The 17,592-nt window shown below is 42.3% G+C and overlaps 3 protein-coding genes across 3 annotated transcripts in view; 2 read left to right on the top strand and 1 right to left on the bottom strand.

Annotated features, from left to right (window-relative positions):
* LOC126402713 (protein Shroom2-like) overlaps nt 1–5,339 on the top strand; it is a 29,750-nt gene extending 24,411 nt beyond the window's left edge. The window contains exons 9-11 of the mRNA XM_050064907.1: nt 1,019–1,193; nt 1,294–1,566; nt 1,648–5,339. Coding sequence (XP_049920864.1) covers nt 1,019–1,193; nt 1,294–1,566; nt 1,648–1,920 — 721 coding nt within the window. The 3' untranslated portion in view covers nt 1,921–5,339. The remainder of the gene's footprint in view (nt 1–1,018; nt 1,194–1,293; nt 1,567–1,647) is intronic.
* Nucleotides 5,340–8,587: 3,248 nt separating this feature from the next.
* LOC126403471 (claudin-34-like) lies at nt 8,588–11,094 on the top strand. The gene is made up of 2 exons (XM_050066155.1): nt 8,588–8,624; nt 10,106–11,094. The coding sequence occupies exon 2, from the start codon at nt 10,339–10,341 to the stop codon at nt 11,092–11,094; it is 756 nt and encodes a 251-aa protein (XP_049922112.1). The 5' UTR covers nt 8,588–8,624; nt 10,106–10,338.
* Nucleotides 11,095–12,027: 933 nt separating this feature from the next.
* On the bottom strand, nt 12,028–17,102 carry sumo1 (small ubiquitin like modifier 1). Its single transcript, XM_050064931.1, has 5 exons — nt 16,987–17,102; nt 16,539–16,613; nt 15,069–15,146; nt 14,813–14,884; nt 12,028–14,664 (listed from the first exon to the last, which is right to left on the bottom strand). The coding sequence occupies exons 1-5, from the start codon at nt 16,996–16,998 to the stop codon at nt 14,596–14,598; spliced, it is 306 nt and encodes a 101-aa protein (XP_049920888.1). The 5' UTR covers nt 16,999–17,102; the 3' UTR covers nt 12,028–14,595.
* Between the last annotated feature and the right edge of the window lie 490 nt (nt 17,103–17,592).

The raw sequence follows: 17,592 nt of genomic DNA, 5'->3' as shown, positions 1-17,592 counted from the left end.
CCGGACATTTTATATATATTTTGTTGACACATTATTAATATCTTTCAGACATTTTATTACTATTTCTCTAAATGCATTTTATTGATTTTTTTTCAGACACTTAATTAATGTTTTTTGGACATTTTATCATATTTTTTCTGACACTTTATTACACTTTATTTGGACATTGTATTAACATTTTTTTCAGACATTTTATTGATATTTTTTGGGACACTTTATTAATATTTTTGGACACTTTATCAATATTTCTTTTGCACACTCTATTATCTTTTTTTTCAAAAATTTTTTGGACACTTCATTTTTTTCAGACATTTTATAAATATTTTTTGACACATTAATAATATTTTTCAGACATTTTATTGATTTTTTTCAGACACTTCATTAATATTTTTTGGACATTTTATCATGATTTTTTCTGACAGTTTATTACAGTTTATTTGGACATTGTATTAACATTTTTTTTCAGACATTTTATTAACATTTTTGGATGACATTTTATTACTATTTTTCAGACAATTAAATTTAATTGTTAAATTTAATTTAAAAGTAATTTTTCTGACACATCATTAATATATATATATATATATATATATATATATATATTTACCTTTTTTCAGACTTTTTAGTAATTTTTTTTCTGACATTTTATCACAATTTTTCCCAGAAACTTTAGTAATATTGTTTTTGGGCATTTTATTAGCATTTTTTCCAGACATTTAACAAACACTTTTTGCACAGTTAATCAACATTTTCTTCTGACACATTATTAACATTTTTTCGGACAATAAATAAATGCACAGTCAAGGACATTAATGAATTAAATTTACAAATGAAACCAAATGTTTTTGTTCAACAGCTCAGAATGACAGAGCTGATGTTTTACAGCCTGTTTCAGCTTCAGTCATGCTGCCCTCTGGTGGACAGATGTCTCATTACAGTTTATTAAGGTGTGGGCAGTTTTCATCTGCTGGTTGCAGGTAGATTTTAAAACACATCACTATCTGTGTTTCCTTGTCAGGAGGGAGGAGGAGGACCTGTCCGTATCAGCCACCACCTCCCTGGTCCCCAGCTCCTCCTACTACAACACATCAGCTCCCAAAGCCGAGCTCCTCATCAAGATGAAGGACATGCAGGAGCAGCTGGAGGAGCAGGACTCTGAGGACGAGCTGGACGTCGACCTCGCCAGTAAAAAGGTAGAACTCACCCTCAGAGACACAGACAGGATAACACATGCTTCTTCGTTCTGATGCTCTGTACTGAATGTGTTTTACTCCTTTTCTTCGTGCTCTGCAGCAAGAGCTGATCTCCAGCCTGGCGAAGAAGCTGGAGGTGCTGCGGGAGGCGCGGCAGAGCCTGCAGGAGGACGTGGAGGACAACGAGGCGCTGGGCCGGGAGGTGGAGGCCACCGTGCAGCGCCTCTGTCAGGCCAACCAGCTCGACAAGTTCTGCATGTTTGTGGGCGACCTGGACAAGGTGGTGAGCCTGCTGCTGTCGTTGTCGGGGCGGCTCGCCCGCGTGGAGAACGCTCTCAACACCCTGGAGGACGAGGCGTCGCCGGAGGAGAAGGTAACATCTTAAATCTGTTCAGATGATGTGTAGATAACAAAACTGTCCACTGATTAATCCCTGATGTTCATCCTCCATCAGCGGACCCTGACAGAGAAGCGTAAGCTGCTGATGCAACAGCACGAGGACGCCAAGGAGCTGAAGGAGAACCTGGACCGTCGGGAGCGGCTGGTTTCCAGCATCATGGAGGCCCACCTGGACGCGGAGAGCCTGGACGACTACCGCCACTTTGTGAAGATGAAGTCGGCCCTCATCATCGAGCAGCGCAAGCTGGAGGACAAGATCAAGCTGGGCGAGGAGCAGCTCAAGTGCCTGGTGGACAGTCTGCCGCTGGAGCAGAGGCCGCTGCTCTGATACTGCTCAGGATCAAGATGGAGGCACCAGGTCACGGGCAGCTTCTTTATTTGAGGGGGCTACATGTAGCATTTTGATATTAACGTTAAATCGTGTTTGAGGTCATGGCTGAGAGGATTCCATGCAAAACTACATTTCTCATGGGGCTCTTCTTTGAGGCCTAATTTTTGCACAACGATGAGACAACAACACAGAGACATCGAGTAATTCACGTCAAATCTGAGGCCGAGGGAGTTCAAGTATCTCAGGGTCTTGTTCACGAGTGAGGGTAGAATGAAGCATGAGATGGATCGGTGGTTTGGTGCAGTGTCTGCAGTGATGTGGGCACTCCGCCGGACCATCATGGTGAAGAGGGAGCTGAGCTGGAAGTCGAAGCTTTAGGCTTACCGGTCCATCTACGTCCCAACCCTCACCTATGGTCATGAGCTCTGGGTAGTGACCGAAAGGATGAGATCGCGGATACAAGCGGCCGAAATTTGTTTCCTCCGAAGTCTACAGGTGAGGTGGTTCAGGCATCTGATCAGGATCCTCCTGGGCGCCTCCTGTAAGAGGTGTTCTGGGTACGTCTGATTGAGTGGAGGCCTCGGGGCAGACCCAGAACACACTGGAGGGATTATAGATCTCATCTGGTCTGGGAACGCCTTGGGGTCCTCCAGGAGGAGCTGGGAAGCGTTGCTGAGGAGAGGGACGTCTGGAGTACCTTGCTAAGCCTGCTGCCCCTGCGACCCGGCTTCGGATAAGCGGATGAAAATGGATGGATGGATAATTCACGTCTGTGATGTTTAAATGGATACTGTACAGAAGATATAGCGTTCTCTGATTCATTCTCCTGCTTTAGTTCGCAGAGACTTGCAGGTGAAGTTCCTGAGTTCAACACTTTCAAAACTTTTTCTACGTTCGGAGTATCAAACACAGTCAATGCTAAAGCGTAAACTGGTCACTATTGGAGGGGTTTGTATCACCAAAGACTCCAAGCTGAGCCTTCACTCTCCAGAAACATCCAACCTGTGGTCCCTGACTACGTTTACATGCAGACTAATATTAGTGTGAATGTAAACGTAGTCATAAAACTTTAATTTAGAATCATATCTGATTGTATTCACACCCACTGGAGACGACAATGCGAAAATGAAGTGCAGCGATTAAACTGAACAAAAATTTAAACACAAGACTTTTGTTTTTACAAGTTTAAGTTTAAGATCTGAGACTTTTTTATGCTCTCGACAGATTAATTTCTCTCAAACCTTTGTCACAAATGTCTCAGATTGAAGCCCTGTGTGACTTCAGGCTGTCCCAGACGAAAGACGACCACCATGAAAGAAACATGGCAATATCTTTAAGATGGTCGACTGCTGTTAGCACCTTCGTCTACTAACCAACCAATAGAAATGCAGCATGAAATGACGCACTGGCACTAAACCCAAACAAACAGACAGATAGCAGCTCGACATGGAGGCAAAACACGCTAAGAGACATGTGTGGGACTGTAGGACATTTTATTAACACATATTTATGGATATTTAATCAACATTTTTTAGACATTTTTTCAGACAATTTAATAATATTTTTTGGATAATTTATCAACATATTTTTCGACAGTTTATTAATATTTTTTGGACCATTTAATAATAGTTTTCTGACATTTTATCAACATTTTTCCTGAGATTATGTTAACATTTTTGGACCTTTTAATAACTTTTTGTTTTGGACATTTTATTAACATATTTTTAGAATATTGTATCCACAGTTTTAATTTTATTAATTATATTGGGCATTTTATTAACTGTTTTGGACAATATAATATTTTCAGACATTTTATCAAAATTTTTGGGACTTTTTTGACATTTTTTTGGACACAATAAAAACATTTCTTTCGACATTCAAATAATATTTTTTGGACATTTCATCAACATTTTTTGTGACTTTTGATCTTTTTTGGACTAACATTTTTTTTAACTTTTTTTTCAGACATTTAAAAAAAAATTTGGACCATTTAAGAATATAATTTGACATTTCATTAACCTTTTTTATATTTTTGTTTTTCAGACATTTTATCAACATTTGTTCAGACATTTTTTTGGAATTTTTTTAGACATTTTGTTTATCAGATATTTTTTATATTTTTTGGACATTTTATCAACTTTTTTTTTTTTTTTTTAAATAGATTTTTACAGTGATAATAATTGTATTACTATTATTAATGTGAGCCTCTATGTTGGGCTTCACAGTTATGAGAAGTAATAACCTGTGCAGCAGCACTGCAGCATGGAAAGCTGTTGCATCGTACATCGTAGCCTGTGATTCAGTCGGCGCTGTCATCGTACAGTCTGCAGACATCACATTTAATTTCGTCCCCTAGTTTATCAGATCCATGATGCACAGTGTCGCTGCACGAAACTTAAAAGTTTGCTTAAAGGAGTGTCCTTTAATCGTGACCATCCCGACACACCTGTGAGGTAATGATGCTGTGTGATCAGCAGCTGATCAGACACACCTGTCAGGTGGATGTTGGAAAAGGAGAAGAGCTCACTGACAGATTTGGGACAAACATTTGAGAGAAAAGTATCTGCTGAGTGCAAAAAAAAGTCTTAAATCTTTAACTTAAACGTGTGAAAAGTAAGAAAGAAAAAGTGTTGCGTTTAAATGTCTGCTCAGCGTTTATTCCCTCATCTCTTTAGTGCTCCCAGTCTCCCTTTGTTATCTGTGTGTCTGAACTGTTGTGTTGAAGCTGCATGTCGAGCTGCGTGTGGCTGGGCGTGTCATTAATCACCATCAGGTGTGTTATCAGTTTTGTTTTATAGTAATTTATTGTAGCCTTTTTGAAAACTTAAATGGAGAACGGGGAAACGTTTCCCCAGTAATTTATTTTCACCCATGACGTCACGTTTGTTTTCTAATGAACTGAAATGAAGAGTTTGTTTCCTCTTGTCAGATATAATTTAGCTCTCCTGCTTTCACAACAAACCTCTCTGTGTAGTTTATTATCCTCCGAGGGTGGACGTCACTTTTACACTTTTCATATTGGAGTGAAACTCTTTAATTGAAGCTAGAAGAAGACGATGTTGACTCTCCTTGTTGTTTTCTACACAATATTATTCTGCTGGTTTTCACCACACTTGGTGCTTTTAGCTGAAACGCTCTCATCACCTCCGAACTCCTGACTGACGGATCTTTTCTACTTCCCTCTGAGTGAACGCACAGAGGCACAGCTGTGGAGGTTCATCTGAAAGTTAGCACTTTACTCTCGACATATATGAACATGAATATATAAATATATTTATTTGAAGACGTGCCTACTGTAGCTTCCCACCACTGTGAACCTCACGGACTGACGTGGGCGTACCCCTGGTGCTGTGTGCGGCCCACACTCACTATCTGTATGCAGTGCACTATGTCACCAACTTTCAAAGCAATAAAATCATAAAGCTGAGAGATTGTCTTGTTTGTTTTTTTTGTTGTTATGCCTCTGTGCCGGAAACATCTGTGACTGAAGGCAATATGGGTTCAGGTTGTCTGTACATACATCAATACATAAATCTGCCCCATTCTTGTGAACGCGATATCTCAAGAACGCTTTGAGGATATGTTTTTTTAATGTTTTTTTTTAAATTATTATTATTTTTTGCATGAAAAATGATTAGGAAATTTGTTGCCAATGAGATTTCTTATTAACTGATTAATAGTTTCAGCTGCACTTTGCATTTTAAGCATTATCCACTAACCCAGTAAATTGTTTTTTAGGGTGTACATCAACCTGGAGCCATGATTTTTTTTTTCATTTATTTAATTTAATTTAATTTAATTTAATTTAATAACAGAGTTCAAAACCCAAAACACAAAGAGTTCATGGGAAGCTTTGGACCTGTTAGAAAGACTATTTCGTCCATTCCAGAGACGACACTTGCCTGACAGCTGCTTCCAATCTTTTGTGCTAAGCTAGGCTACGAAATGCTGAAGCAAATTAAAGAACAGCAAGTTTGAACTCTGTAAGATTTTTGACCCAAAGTTCAACAAAGCGTCATCAACAATCAAAGCACAGGATTGTTGGAAAGGGAAATCAAAACCCCGTTTGACTGCAAAAGACCTGCAGGAAAAGTCATCAGGAGAAAACATTTCCTGTGTCCTCACCACAACATTCAGCGTCAGAAGTTTGCAAAGGAACATCGAAACAAGCCTGATGCTTTTTGGAAACAAGTCCTGTGGACTGATGAAGGTAGAATAAAACTTTAAGATGCAAAGAGCAAAAGAACAACTGTCCAACTGTCAGACACGGGGGCGGGTCGATCAAAGCAAACATCACAGCATCTGTAAAAAAGCTGAAGATGAAGAGAGGACAATGATCCTCGACACACCTCCAAATCCACAATGGACGACCTCAAAAGGAGCAAGCTGAAGGTTTGGCCACGCCCCTCACAGTCCCCCGACCTAAACATCATTAAACATCTGAGGATAGAGCTCAAAGAGCAGAGCATGAAGACGGCCCAAGAATCCTACAAGCCTTTTGCGGGAAGAATGGGTGAAAATTGATGGACTCTATTTTAGGCTTTTCTGCCTCACCTTAAATTACCTGCTGGTAATTATTGACATGAAAATGGTCATATCTGAAGAACAAAGTCAGGTCTCAGAATCAGAGTGACCCTGCTGCGACCTCTGAGAGTCGTTACTGTTCGTACTGTTTGCTTTGGTTGGGATGGTGGGCGAGGAAAGAGATTATTGTCAGATCTGAACCCAGGACAGCAACACAATAAGAAGTCATCACTAAGAGCACTAATGTAAACTGAAGTGTCTACTTAAAGAAGAAAGTTTTCAGTCTTCATGATCACGTAAAAACCAGATGCAGAGCGAGTTTCCTGTTGTTTATGATCTCTGACGTCTCCTGATCTGTTGCTCAACATCCTCTCACACATTTACAACCCCATGCCGGGACTTTTTCCAGCTCTTACCGTCATTCAGGACTTTTACTGCACCTGCTGGACAAAGGAGCAGCAGGAGTTTTATCTGGAGTGTGGTGAAAATCGATTTCCCTGCCAATCCCCCGCAGGTCAGAGGAAATATGTCTGGCTTTGTTTCAGACTCCACCTTAAACACACAGAATATCTTAACACGCTTTTATCCCAAGTTCATCGACCTCACTCAGCCGTGACTTTAGGTCATGGACACAGATGTAGACTAAAATATACTTCTGAGGCGCTGGATTAGGATTTGATTTAGGTAGGTGGTCATTATTCAGAGATGTTGATGTTTTATTTCAGTGAAACCTCAGCTGGGTTGTCAGTGGGTTCATGTCATGTTCCCTTCATCCTCAGACAAGTTGGACATGATACACTTTATCTGTGTGGTGTGTAGGATTTGGTGGCATCTAGTGGTGAGGTTGCAGATTACAACCAACTGAAATGTCTTCCATGTGAGCAAGAGCACTCAATCTCAACCTGAGCCCAAAAGATTGGACAACAATGGGTTCAGACCAAAAATGTGGCGGGGAAATACAGTGTGGAAAGTGACTCTCGCTGCTACACAGCTGCTGTGTCCCAGACATTAGAAGCCGCCTAGCGCTTTTGGGGCTGTCAGGCTTGGTTGGACTCATGCTTAGTATTTTATCTGATGATCTCAGGACAGGCCAGGTTCGGGCTTCAGCTCACAGGGTTCGGTTCGGTTCAATTTTTTCAGCCTGTTGAGAACTCCAGTGTGAGCGATCTCCCAGGTGAATGTCCAGAGTTTGTTTGACCGATCCATCTCTGCGGCCTGTCTTGGTCTTACTTGCTCAGAGCGTTGAAAATGCTGTCGCCCAGTGAGTCTCATACTGCCGCTAAAGGGTGCCTCTGTGGGTGGGTATCTGACCCGGAGAGATACTGACCAGTGCCAGAAAGGGTTGGTAAGAACACCTGTGATCGGTGGCTCAACCGTTGCCGAAAAGGATCAGGAAAAAATACCCAAGTTTGGTGGCTCAAACACCACTGAGAATGCCTGAAAGGGTCAGATGAAACACCCACGTTTGTTGCCTTAAATGCAACCGAGAAACACCAGAAAGGGTCAGATGAAACACCCAAGTTTGTTGCCTTAAATGCCACCGAGAAACACCAGAAAGGGTCAGATGAAACACCCACGTTTGTTGTCTTAAATGCCACCGAGAAACACCAGAAAGGGTCAGATGAAACACCCAAGTCTGTTGCCTTAAATGCCACTGAGAAACACCAGAAAGGGTCAGATGAAACACCCACGTTTGTTGTCTTAAATGCCACTGAGAAACACCAGAAAGGGTCAGATGAAAAACCAGCTGCTTCTTTGTTCTTGAACGGTGCCCTTCTTAAATTTATTTTTCTCTCTTTTGGAGCGATATTATTGGCAAATGTCTGAACTCATCTCCAGATTTCAGCCTGTAAATGTCTCTGCTACAGGAGGAGCAAAAACAGGGTCAGCTCCAGGTGGAAACGTAATAAGTGCAATAAAAGAATACTGTCAGAGGGAGAACTGTAAAACTAAATGACAGTAACGACAACACCGCACCTCTCCATCCGAGCTCATATTCTGTCGATCATTTACAGCTCACGACATGACGGGAAACTGTATCTAGGTTATTGGTACAGGACGATGAGGAAGTGTGGTGCTGAGTGTGTAAGTGAAAACACCACCTTCCTGTTGGAGGCTTTCAGTCTGTGTTCTGTCTCAGCGTTTGAAGGCGTCTCAGGAGGAGCTCAGCACAACAGGTACGAGATTAAAATCTGTATTGCTGCTTTCAGGTGAATAACTGATAATGAATTAAGATGTTGTATCAATCAGTTATAATAATTAAGACAATAAAATCCTTATCATATTTAATGCAAGTCTCCTTTATGACATAAAGCCTTTGATTATTCAAATGTATGTTGCTCTTTGACGCAGTTAACATCATAAAGTTAGTCTGTAGTATTTTCTCCTTCTGAAGATGAACGTACAAAATAAATCATTTAATCTGAAGCACAAAAAGCAGAGAGACCAAACTAAGAGACAGACGACGGCTCATATTGCTCATTTATTTGGGGATTTAACAGCTTGGACTTTTATGAAAATCAAACAACAGAAGGTGATAAACAAATATGGACGCTCTGCGCTGACACAAACAAACCAGCCGTGATGTGAGTTTGATTTTGACCACGTCTAATAAACGCCGCAGGCTACAGAGGTGTTTGTCCACCACTGCGGGTCACAAGATTTTTACCATTTCTGTAAACCATGGATACGTTACAATCGTCAACAACGCTTTGGTTAATGTGTGTTTAAATTCAGGCATGGAAACAGTTCAGTTATGGTTTGGAAAGATCATGTTTTGGTTTAAAATACCCACGTTTGGTCGGATAAATGTCGCTTAAAAAGCAGGGACAGACTGGTGAAAACAACCTGGATTTGGTGGCTCAAAAGTCATGACGGGTCGGTAAAACCATCCAGGATTGATGGCTTAACCGTTGTTGGGAAATACTGGAAAGGGACAGTAAAAACACCCAAGTGTGTGGCTCAAACACCACTGAGATACGCCAGAAAGGACCGGCAAAAACAGCTGTGATCTTTGGCTCAAACATCACTGAGAAATGCCATAAAGGGTCAGAATAAATGGCTCAAATGCGACTGAGATATGCCGGAAACAGTTGGTAAAACAGCCAAGTTTGGTGGCTCAAACGTTACTGAGAAATGCCAGGAAGGGTCGGCTAAAACAGCTGTGATCTTTGGCTCAAACGCTGCTGAGAAATGCCAGAAAAAATACCTACTATCAGTAGCTTAAACACCGCTGAGAAAACCAGAAAGGTTTGGTAAAAACACCTGTGATCTTTGGCACAAACGCCACTGAGAAATGCCATAAAGGGTCAGAAAAAATACCCAAGTTTGGTGGCTCAAACACCACTGAGATATACCAGAAAAAGGTCAGTAGAAATAGCCAGGTGTGGTGGTCAATGCCACGATGAAATGCCGGAAAGGGTCCTTAAAAACTATCTAGACTGATAAATAGTGCCACGGGTGAGAGGAAGAATACGTGTTTTTAATTTGGGGGTGAACCGTCCCTTTAAGGTACACTGATATCCAAATGAACAGAGCTCTATAACATCAGCACGTTTGAGACAAATTTGTGTTTCACTGCTATCCTGAGGAGATGTTTTGTTTTGTTCTTGAACCCTTGTGTGTGTGTGTGTGTGTGTGTGTGTGTGTGTGTTCTCAGAGGGAGCTGCAGGTGTTGTTTGTCAGCCCGGTAACCCAGGAGACGGAGGAGCATCAGACCTGCAAGGCGGAGAGGGAGTAAAGAGGAGGAGGAGAGAGAGACACATCCTGCTGGATATGAAGTCTGACTCCGAGGTCACACCTTCCTCCTGAGTTTGACCTCCTGATGACGCTCAGTCTGGGCGGGTCTGGGTCTTTCTTGGTCACCTGACGTTCCATCGTGGCCCCGCCGCTATGCCCTACCTGGCTCACACCGCCCACTCCCAGCTCGGCGCCCTCTGGATGGGCTGCGTCGGCTGGACACTCATCGCCGTGGCTCTGGGGCTCATCCAGTGGAGGGTCTGGCTGGTGTCCGACAGGGAGGTCATCAGCTCCGGAGTGGCGTGGGTGGGCTTGTGGCGGGCCTGCTTCAACAGCCACCACACGGTGACCCCCGGCTTCGTGGTCATGCACTGCAGGTACATGAGCCTGACCGAGGCCTTCACGCCGCCGGAGATCGCAGCAGGTCAGGTGCTCATGTTCCTGTCATTAATCGTGGGGCTCTGTGGGAACGCTGGCGGCGTTTATGCCATGAGGAACGTCTACTTTGGGATGGCGAAGGACTCTCCAACACGCCTGGCGTTCGTCACCACGGGTGTGCTGTGCCTGATAGCTGCAGTGATGTCACTTGTACCTCTCCTGTGGAACCTGAGCTCGGTGGTGACCAATCAGACCATCAAGTTCCCCCCGAAGTTCAAAATGCCGCAGACGCCTGACTCTCAACACGTGGGGTGCGGCATCGGGGTGGGGATGGTGGGTGCGGTCCTGATGGTCGTCTCTGGGGTCATCTTCTGTATGTACAGGTTACCAGTGAGGTCACAGCACCTGGACGGGTCACAGCCAGGGACTGACGGCGGGGGGGCGCAGGGAAAACACAACCCAGCGTTTGCTGACGGCGGGGGGGCGCAGGGAAAACACAACCCAGCGTTTGATTCTCACGAAAGCTTGTGATCGGTCTGTTCGGACGTTTAACACAAACTCCTAAATGTCGGACAGCACTCTGAGGAGCTACGCCGATCTTGTGGCGTCAAGTGAACCCTGTGTATCAGGTTAAACTACGTCGGCTGCTATGGGAGAACGACTGAAAGCGATCACAAATCAGCTTCCACTCAAGGGTCCTCACATGGAGATGACGACGAGAGCACCGTCCAGTTTTCGTACCATCGGAGTACTTCACGCCTGAAATATCACCTCAACACAAAGTAGCAGAGAACCCTGAGATCCAAGCTAGCACAGCCTCTGATGCTAACGCTAGCACTCAGCTTCGTCTAAGCCACACTGGACCAGGTGTTCAGACTCCCTAAGCCCTTACAGACCTAGGACCAATTCCATTTATTTCCCTTAGCCCTTGTCCCTCACGTGAACATGCAAAACCAAGGGGAAGGGCCAAGACAAGGCCTGAGGGGAAGAAATGGAATTGGTCCTATGTCTGTAAGGGCTTAGGACTTGAGTCAACGAGTCTGTAAGGGATCCATTTGGGATTGGGGGACTGAGTCAGTCTACCTGTGACCAACTCACTGACTCCCTTACAGAGTGGACTGCAGACCAGTTTGGGTGGTCGAGGACAATCCAGCAGCTTTACTTCGACACATCTGACAACATGAACTTGAACTGATTTTAAAACAGCAAAGTTGATGTTTGTGATTTACTTGAGACGAATTAGTCACAGAGCATGTTGTTACTTGGATTTTCCTTCTAAGCTTCACTTTGGTACTTTCTAATAAACTGTGGCACCTTGTTTACGTTCAGGCATGAAAGAGATGCTAGTGTGGCTAGTGTTCTGGTCGCTACGATGATTGTTGTTACTGTACTTGAAGCATTCTCTGGCGCAAGAATTGTCTTTGGGATAAATAAAGTTCTATTGAATTGAATTGAAAAACATCGTTGTATTTTCTTAAATATTTTATTCAAAAAAAAAAGGAAAAAAAAAAAGCTCATCTCCAGAATTTCAAACCATCTGTATCAATGTTCCTCTAATGATGAACAGTCCCTTCACCTCATGACGTCAGTGTCACGGCTCCTCGAGTTCAGCCGAGCCGTCCACTGACGCACCAAGGAGAGATGATCGGGTCGAGAAAATCCAATGGAGGTGGTCTTTTGCTTTGAGGGACACCTCTGGGAAATGCTGCGTCGCTTAATTCAACGTTTGTGGGTGCTGAGAATCTGAGTTGAACCATCACCCACTGCAGCTTTAATCAGACAATTCGAATTTTAAGGAGTAGTTACTTCACCTCCCAGCATGCATCATCTCCTCGCGCACCGCTCGGGGCTGCTCATGATTCCAACCTTCTTGAGGAACTTCATACAGTACACAGAAGAAGAGGTTCATTCCAAAAGAACACAAAGAGAAGCTATAAAACAAGCGCTGACGCCACACCGACTGCGTGACCGTCAGCCAGCGAAAATATTTCCATAGCGGGTACATATTTAGATATACAGAATGATTCCCTCAGGTATAAATAAACAGACGACACTGGAGATACACATGGCATATCATTCAAACACTCTAATACTGAATACAACATATACAAGTAAAGCACAAGGATCATTAAAAATGTCTTTAAAATCTCAGATATTTCTGCATCGGTCGGTTACTGTAGTCATTTTACAATTTTATGACGGGTGCAGCTCTTTCTATTCAAATCAGAGACAAAGTGGGAGGAGTCACAGAGACGGAGCGTGGCCCTGAACGTCACACAGAGGACGTGTGTGTGTGTGTACAAATACCTGCATCTGTGCCTCAAAGGAAATACAAGATGATACCAGTGTTTCTAATCACAGAGTTAAAGGAAAAGTGCACCCAAAATCACCAGCTCCAGACCTTTGAGTTGATTCAGCGCAGCGGGAAGGGTGGGGGGAAAATCAATACGGCACAGTATCACGATATTTTTGTGTGGCAATATCATATCGGACACCAGGTATCGTTTTTTTATTGTATAAATTATCGATACGACAAAGACAAACTTAACTCTTGGGAGCCTACTAGAACATTTTATTCGATAAACCTGCTGATGACAACCAAGTTTCCTTTGGGCACATAATTCGCTGCTGAATTAAGGTAAAAAAATCGCAATATATTGTATCGTGATAATATCGTATCATGAGCAGATTTCTTGGGTCCATGAACGCAGCACAGGCGCTGATCGGATCAGATGGAATGATGAGAGCAGCTGTTTGTGAGTGAAAATAGGTTTCACTTTCACTGGCGTGCTGCTGCTCCGTCTGTGCCCAGAGTCGCTCTGCGCTGCGAGAACGTGGTGCTACAAACAACCGAACGAAATACATATATTTCAACAGGATTCAGCTTCAAAAACAGTGAATCAAAACGGTGGCAGTAGATGATTTAATCGTGGCAGGCTGCCGCAAATTTAACGCTGTCGTAAAGCGGCGTGCCCCGTCTCTTTCCTTGACTGTGTGTTCTTGTATCGGTTTGTGTCACATCCTGAAATTATGAGGTTTTTGCAGGTCCTTGAACGCAACGCAGGTGGAGCGCTTCCTTTTTTCTAAGCGGCAGTTTGAGTCGCCTGATTGATAACTGATCAGTTGATGGAAGACAGGAGCAGCTGTTTGAGAGTGAAAGCAAACTTTTGAACTGTTAAGTTTCAATTACACCGGCGTTCTGCTGCTCCGTCTGTCCACAGAGTCGCTCAAGGATTTCACAACTATTGTCAGCCAATCCCTGAATTCTGAGCGACCCTGCAATCACATCTTTACCACAAATGTGACTAATTAAAACGAGTGACACCTCATTTAATTATGGAGCTGCGTGCAGCGTATTGATTCGCTCAGCGACAGTCACACACTCAGTGACAAGGCTAACTGTTTGCGTCACACGGCTAATGTAACTTAATGCTTATTAACAGGTTTACAGACAAAGTCGAGCCATTTTGGTCCGAATCCGAGACAGCATCACAACTACTTTTGTGATCTTCACTTGCAAAAAATGTCTCGAAACGTCGCAACATGCATCGCAATTGTTTCTGAAAAGCTGCCGTGACAAAGAGTCCCGTGTTCGTTTTTTGGCTGTGAGGATTGGTTATTACCACAGACTGTGCATAAAGATGGACATCGTAATTAGATGACAACATTTTCCGTTTTGGGTGAACTATTCCTTTAATGCAGATTGTTCCTTGATGACATTATATGCTTCTGCTGACACCCCAAAACAAGACGGGACAAAAAGAACCCAAACAAAACCAAAATGTCTGCCTATGTAAATTTGGGTGTTACACTCACGTTGAATGCTATTGCCGGGGTCGACAACGTGAGCCGCTGTCCTTCTCCCCGTCCTTACCTCAGTCTGTTCACCTGTCTGCCCTCACACATGGAAGCCCTGATAAGAGTCGCTTTTGATCCAGATGGTTTGAAACTAAACAAAATTATACGTACATACATACAAAATAAAATACAAAATAAAGGAAAAAAAAAAAAGATTTAGAAATGCAGAAGAGTTTAATCATTCCAAAGTCCGCCAGTCTGTTCTTGATAAACCTCGATGACGTCCTCGTCCTCCATCCCCAGCTGACGTGGACAAACAGAGGAGAGACGTGTTTTAGTGTCACACTTTAATGTGTTTTTTATTCCTTTAAAAGTAAACTAGTTGGTGCACTTGTCCAGATTATTCACAATATTGGCGAAGGGATGCTCAAGTCAGGAGACACAAGTTTACCTCTTTCGGAGTTTGGTTGTCTGCGATTCTCTGTCCTTCAAACAGAAACCTTAGCGTGCTTGCTGGAACACCCTGAAAAAAACACAACACATTGTAGTCTGAAATAATGGTCTCAAGTGCTTTTCATCAAGAGTTAGCCCGGGAATCCCCATACCCAAAATCTTGAGTTTAGTCATTCAGATTTATCAAGGTGAATCAAACTTGTGTGGTTTCGTAACAGGAAGTGGCTGATGGTTATTTCCCTCTTTTCTCATACCTGTCTCTGGCTGTAAGACTCCTTCAGCTTCTTCAGATGTGTCGTCATTTTGACCTTAAAGTGGATTTCACTGCTGTCCTGTGGGCGGAGAGAGAAAGTGATGATTTTTTTGTCGATTACAAAACAACGTCATTATCACTGTGGGACGTTAAAAGAAAGGAACAAAAAGCGAGTTGTAGAAAGTAGAAAAGTCTGTTGCCTCCCAATCAACATCAATCAGGATTTCGTACCCAGCTTGCTGCCAAATTCAGGGCTTGTTCAACTTTAATTCGGTTTGATCGGAGTTCATACGAGCTGATATGGTCGAACACGGTATCCTTATAACCACCCTAAAAACTATGTTTAAGGATTAAGGACAGTGCTCTTGCCTGGTTTTGCTAAAACGTTCTCTGTTGTAATGGGAGAATATCCCTTATCCCCCGCCCTCCTCTCCTGTGGTGTTCCCCAGAGGTCAGTGCTGGGTCCTCTCCTGTTTTCTCTTTATATGCTTCCTCTGGGTCAGATGATCTGTAGATATAATATTTATGTTCCGCTGACTGGTTGTAACCCTGACAGTCTCTTGAATGTTATGTCTTGCCTCTCAGATATTAAGTGCTAGATGTCACAAAACTTCCTCCGGCTCAATGAGTTCAAATCTAAGGTCCTTTTTTGGACCCCAAAACCTGACCTGTGACTTAAGAAAGAACTCTGGGAACCTGTCCCCGCAATCTGAGCTTCATCTTTGACTCTGAGCTCTGTTTCAACATACAAATAACCAACATTGTTCAATCTTGCTTTCTTCAAATTAGAAACATCGCAAAAGTAAAACATTTTTTTATCTCAAGCGGACCTTGAAGAAGTCATCACTGCCACCCTTGGGACGCTAACCCTGTTAGGTATAAAACAGATTTTAAACCTTTACTTATAACTTTTAAAGCCCTACATGTCTGCGCTCCTCAGGTCGAACCCTCATAACCCTCGTTGCAAAAGGAAACCCGGTGTTTTCCATAGTTTCCCCGCAGCTGTGCAACTCAGGTTAGCAAACTCTTTTAAATCCTCAAAACCTTCTTTCTCAGGGAGGTGTTTTTACAGTACACCTTTTATTACACACTCTGTTTCACCTCGTCTCACCCTACGTTCAATGTTGTTATTTGTTACTATCTTATCTTGTGACTGCGCTATACACAAAGTTTATTATCATTATTGATACGATAAAAACCTGATCTCTCGCTGGCAATTATGCTGTAAAATATAGTTTCAAGTACTTTAATTTCATTTATTTGACTTACTTACACTGGTTAAAGATGAACTTTTAAGCTTGTGTTACATCATATAATCATATAACTACCCAAACTGCATTAATGGGAATGTATTCACCTGGATTAATTATATTTTAATCTTTTCATGGCACAGGTAAGCACCAAAATGTGGATGGACATCAATAGCTGATGTTCATGGCTTCATATTCACCCCTCCATCACCCATACACACCTGCCCGATCACTTTTAACTTGATGTACTCTCCGTCCTTCTTGTCCCCTCCGTCTCCGCTGGACGGTTTCGTCTCCTAATAATCATAAACAACATACAAGCATCATACAACATGTAAACGCCTCACACACTCACACACACATTAGAGAACAGGCCCGGGGGTCAATATCGCTGATACAACGCTAATACTCCTGATGTGTGTGTTTCGGTTTCAACATGATGTGTGTACCGCTGCTCAGCTCTGGATATGAAGTAAAACCAAAGCTAGCCGCGAAGCTAAGCAGCTATATAAATAAGCTATGAGCTCTGGGCCTGAAGCTAAGCGAGCTAACAGTTAGCATGTTAAATTATCACATACGAGGCAGCCGCCATTAAAACCGCCACCGAGCCACCTGTTTCGTTTCCTCCAGACTGTGGAGAATAAAAAGTCTTTACAGGTTGTGTCTCACCGTGTCCGACATGTTTCCCCTCTGTTTGTGTGGTTAAAATATCCCGACAATAGGTGCAGCTACCGTTAGCCTCCAGTCGCAGCTCTGTTATGGAATACAACCGAACCGGAAGTGATGGGAAGTGACGTATGTTGGTGGTTTCTGTCAAAATAAGAATGTTTCGATATCGCAACTGGAATCTCACTTCTTTTAAACGTCAGAGTTATTATTTGTTATTATGATACTCCAGCTAATAGTGCTCTTTGATATCTAATTAATTTTGTTATTTTAAATTCTAAATAAAAAAGAAATTCTCTGTCACTTCCGGAAGTTTTACTTTTTTTCCCCTAGAACTGAAAAATAAAATAATAATATTAATAATAATAATAATAATAATAATAATAATAATAACAATATGATAATAATAATAATGATAATGACAACAATAATAATAGTAATATAATAATAATAATAATACAAAATTATTATTATTATTATTATTATTATTATTATTATTAGTATTATTACTGTATTTAAAAAAAGATTTGTTGGCCATATTAAGTGTATAATTTTATAGAATATAAAACTATTATCATTTGTCAAGAATCTTATTTACAGTCAAAAAGG

Source organism: Epinephelus moara, chromosome 16 (assembly GCF_006386435.1).
Source record: "Epinephelus moara isolate mb chromosome 16, YSFRI_EMoa_1.0, whole genome shotgun sequence".
NCBI classification, from domain to species: domain Eukaryota; kingdom Metazoa; phylum Chordata; class Actinopteri; order Perciformes; family Serranidae; genus Epinephelus; species Epinephelus moara.
This window is presented reverse-complemented; position numbering and strand designations above follow the sequence as displayed.

Coding starts and splice junctions, on each gene's coding strand:
- LOC126403471 (XM_050066155.1), top strand. CDS start 10,339: ATGCCCTACCTGGCTCACACCGCCCACTCCCAGCTCGGCGCCCTCTGG.
- sumo1 (XM_050064931.1), bottom strand. Junction 15,147..16,538: donor AGTTAAAAGTGATCGGGCAG/GTGTGTATGGGT, acceptor CTCCGCCCACAG/GACAGCAGTGAAATCCACTT. Junction 14,885..15,068: donor AGTCTTACAGCCAGAGACAG/GTATGAGAAAAG, acceptor TGTTTTTTTCAG/GGTGTTCCAGCAAGCACGCT.